At 50.5% G+C, this 1,466-nt stretch overlaps 1 protein-coding gene across 1 annotated transcript; it reads right to left on the reverse strand.

The window, feature by feature from the left end:
• LOC142775708 (uncharacterized) lies at positions 1-1,109 on the reverse strand. The gene is made up of 2 exons (XM_075877461.1): positions 792-1,109; positions 1-663 (listed from the first exon to the last, which is right to left on the reverse strand). Exons 1-2 carry the CDS (start codon positions 928-930, stop codon positions 359-361), a joined length of 444 nt encoding a protein of 147 aa, XP_075733576.1. The 5' UTR covers positions 931-1,109; the 3' UTR covers positions 1-358.
• Positions 1,110-1,466: the final 357 nt, after the last annotated feature.

Below are 1,466 nucleotides of genomic sequence, written 5' to 3' on the forward strand. Positions count from 1 at the left end.
CCTCTAGTGCAAATTCTCAAGGCAGCACTACACTTGCAACATGGCTTGAGCTTGGAGGTGCTGCACCTTTTCGGCAAGACAGCGGTTGTGCAATGCCCAACACAAAAGCACCGTCGCTGTTTTTGAAGATCACTTGACTTAATGAAACATTACGAATGCCTTCGTTGTGTATATATGTGCGTGACTATACATACTGTTTGTGTGTATATGTAAACGTATATGTCACAGTCAGGCGCATAGCCAAAATTTTTTTTCAGTGGGGGGGGGCAGTAAAATGTAAATTGCTGGCAGTAAAATGTAGGCAACAATAACCATCGCCATTGTGAACTTCATGCGCCCTTATCTTGTTGGTGCTTGCCTAGAGTGAAACGGAATAATAAAAAGCTGCAAATAATTTTGGACATAGGATGACATACCGAAGTGCCCTGGTTTTTCCCACCAAGTCCTTCATTTCCGAGTATTTGGCGATGAAGAACCTTGTTTTTCGGGCGCTCCAAAGCTCTTCCACATCTTCAGCCGACGCGGCTGCTGCTGGAAATGCGGCTAAAGCCCCATCGCTGTCAACGTCGCCGTCGCAGGCAGGAGAAGGCGTCGGCGGTTGTGCCGGAGGGGGGTCATTTTCACGATTCCCTGCCATGAACCGCAACGTAACGCGCTTGCCGTCTGCAAGGGCGAAAACCAAGATTAAAAATACCGACATAGCATAAGCAATGCTACGAGGCTGTTTGCTGACCGACTACGACTCCTGGCCGCTAACCACGTTTTTTGGCAATGCATGCAGCCTGACTTACCTGATGCCTCATAGACGTAACCGTTGGCGTCCGTCATAAATGACCCGTCGGGATTGTGAAGTGCCTTAACTTCCTTTTGAACGCCCTGAACAACTATTTGCAACGTCGTCTGCTCTGGCCTTGGGGGGACGCCCGCCATGCTGCACTACTCTGCACCTGCTTTGGAGTGCGTGCACGCCGGTACAGAACTCGTCAGGAACTAGGCTTACACCTAGACAAAACGAGGGAGCCAGTGCAGAGGGTGCGACAGAGGGCGCGCGCTGCTCCGGCAAAACGAGGACGAAGGTGCTGCACCCTTTGAACTGGTTCAGCCGGTGCAGCCAAAACGAAGAGACCAGTGGTTGAGGCTGCACCTGCACTTGCTCGACCGGCGCTGCACGCTCACTGCACCGCTTGGCACCGCTTTTTCTGCACCTGCACTTTTCTGAACTAGTGCAAGCCAAATCGAAGATTCCTCATATCTACAATCAGGTGTAAATGCGCATGGGTGATTCGTTTTGGAGTCGGCGATATCAGGGCTTCCACTTCACTAGAATGATTTGTACCGAAGGAATCCACATATATACGGACAGCGCTTTCACAGGTCTTTACGTCAGGCCCCGCGCTCACGTTAAGTATTGAATCTCGCAACATATATCAGAATACGCTCGCTCTAGAATACCACGTACTACCGCT

This window comes from Rhipicephalus microplus, chromosome X, assembly GCF_043290135.1.
Source record: "Rhipicephalus microplus isolate Deutch F79 chromosome X, USDA_Rmic, whole genome shotgun sequence".
NCBI lineage: Eukaryota > Metazoa > Arthropoda > Arachnida > Ixodida > Ixodidae > Rhipicephalus > Rhipicephalus microplus.

Bases quoted from the DNA above. Each gene is read 5' to 3' on its own strand.
- LOC142775708 (XM_075877461.1), bottom strand. From the start codon at position 930: ATGGCGGGCGTCCCCCCAAGGCCAGAGCAGACGACGTTGCAAATAGTT. The intron at 664-791 runs GTAAGTCAGGCT...TCGCCCTTGCAG, and splicing joins TTACGTCTATGAGGCATCAG to ACGGCAAGCGCGTTACGTTG.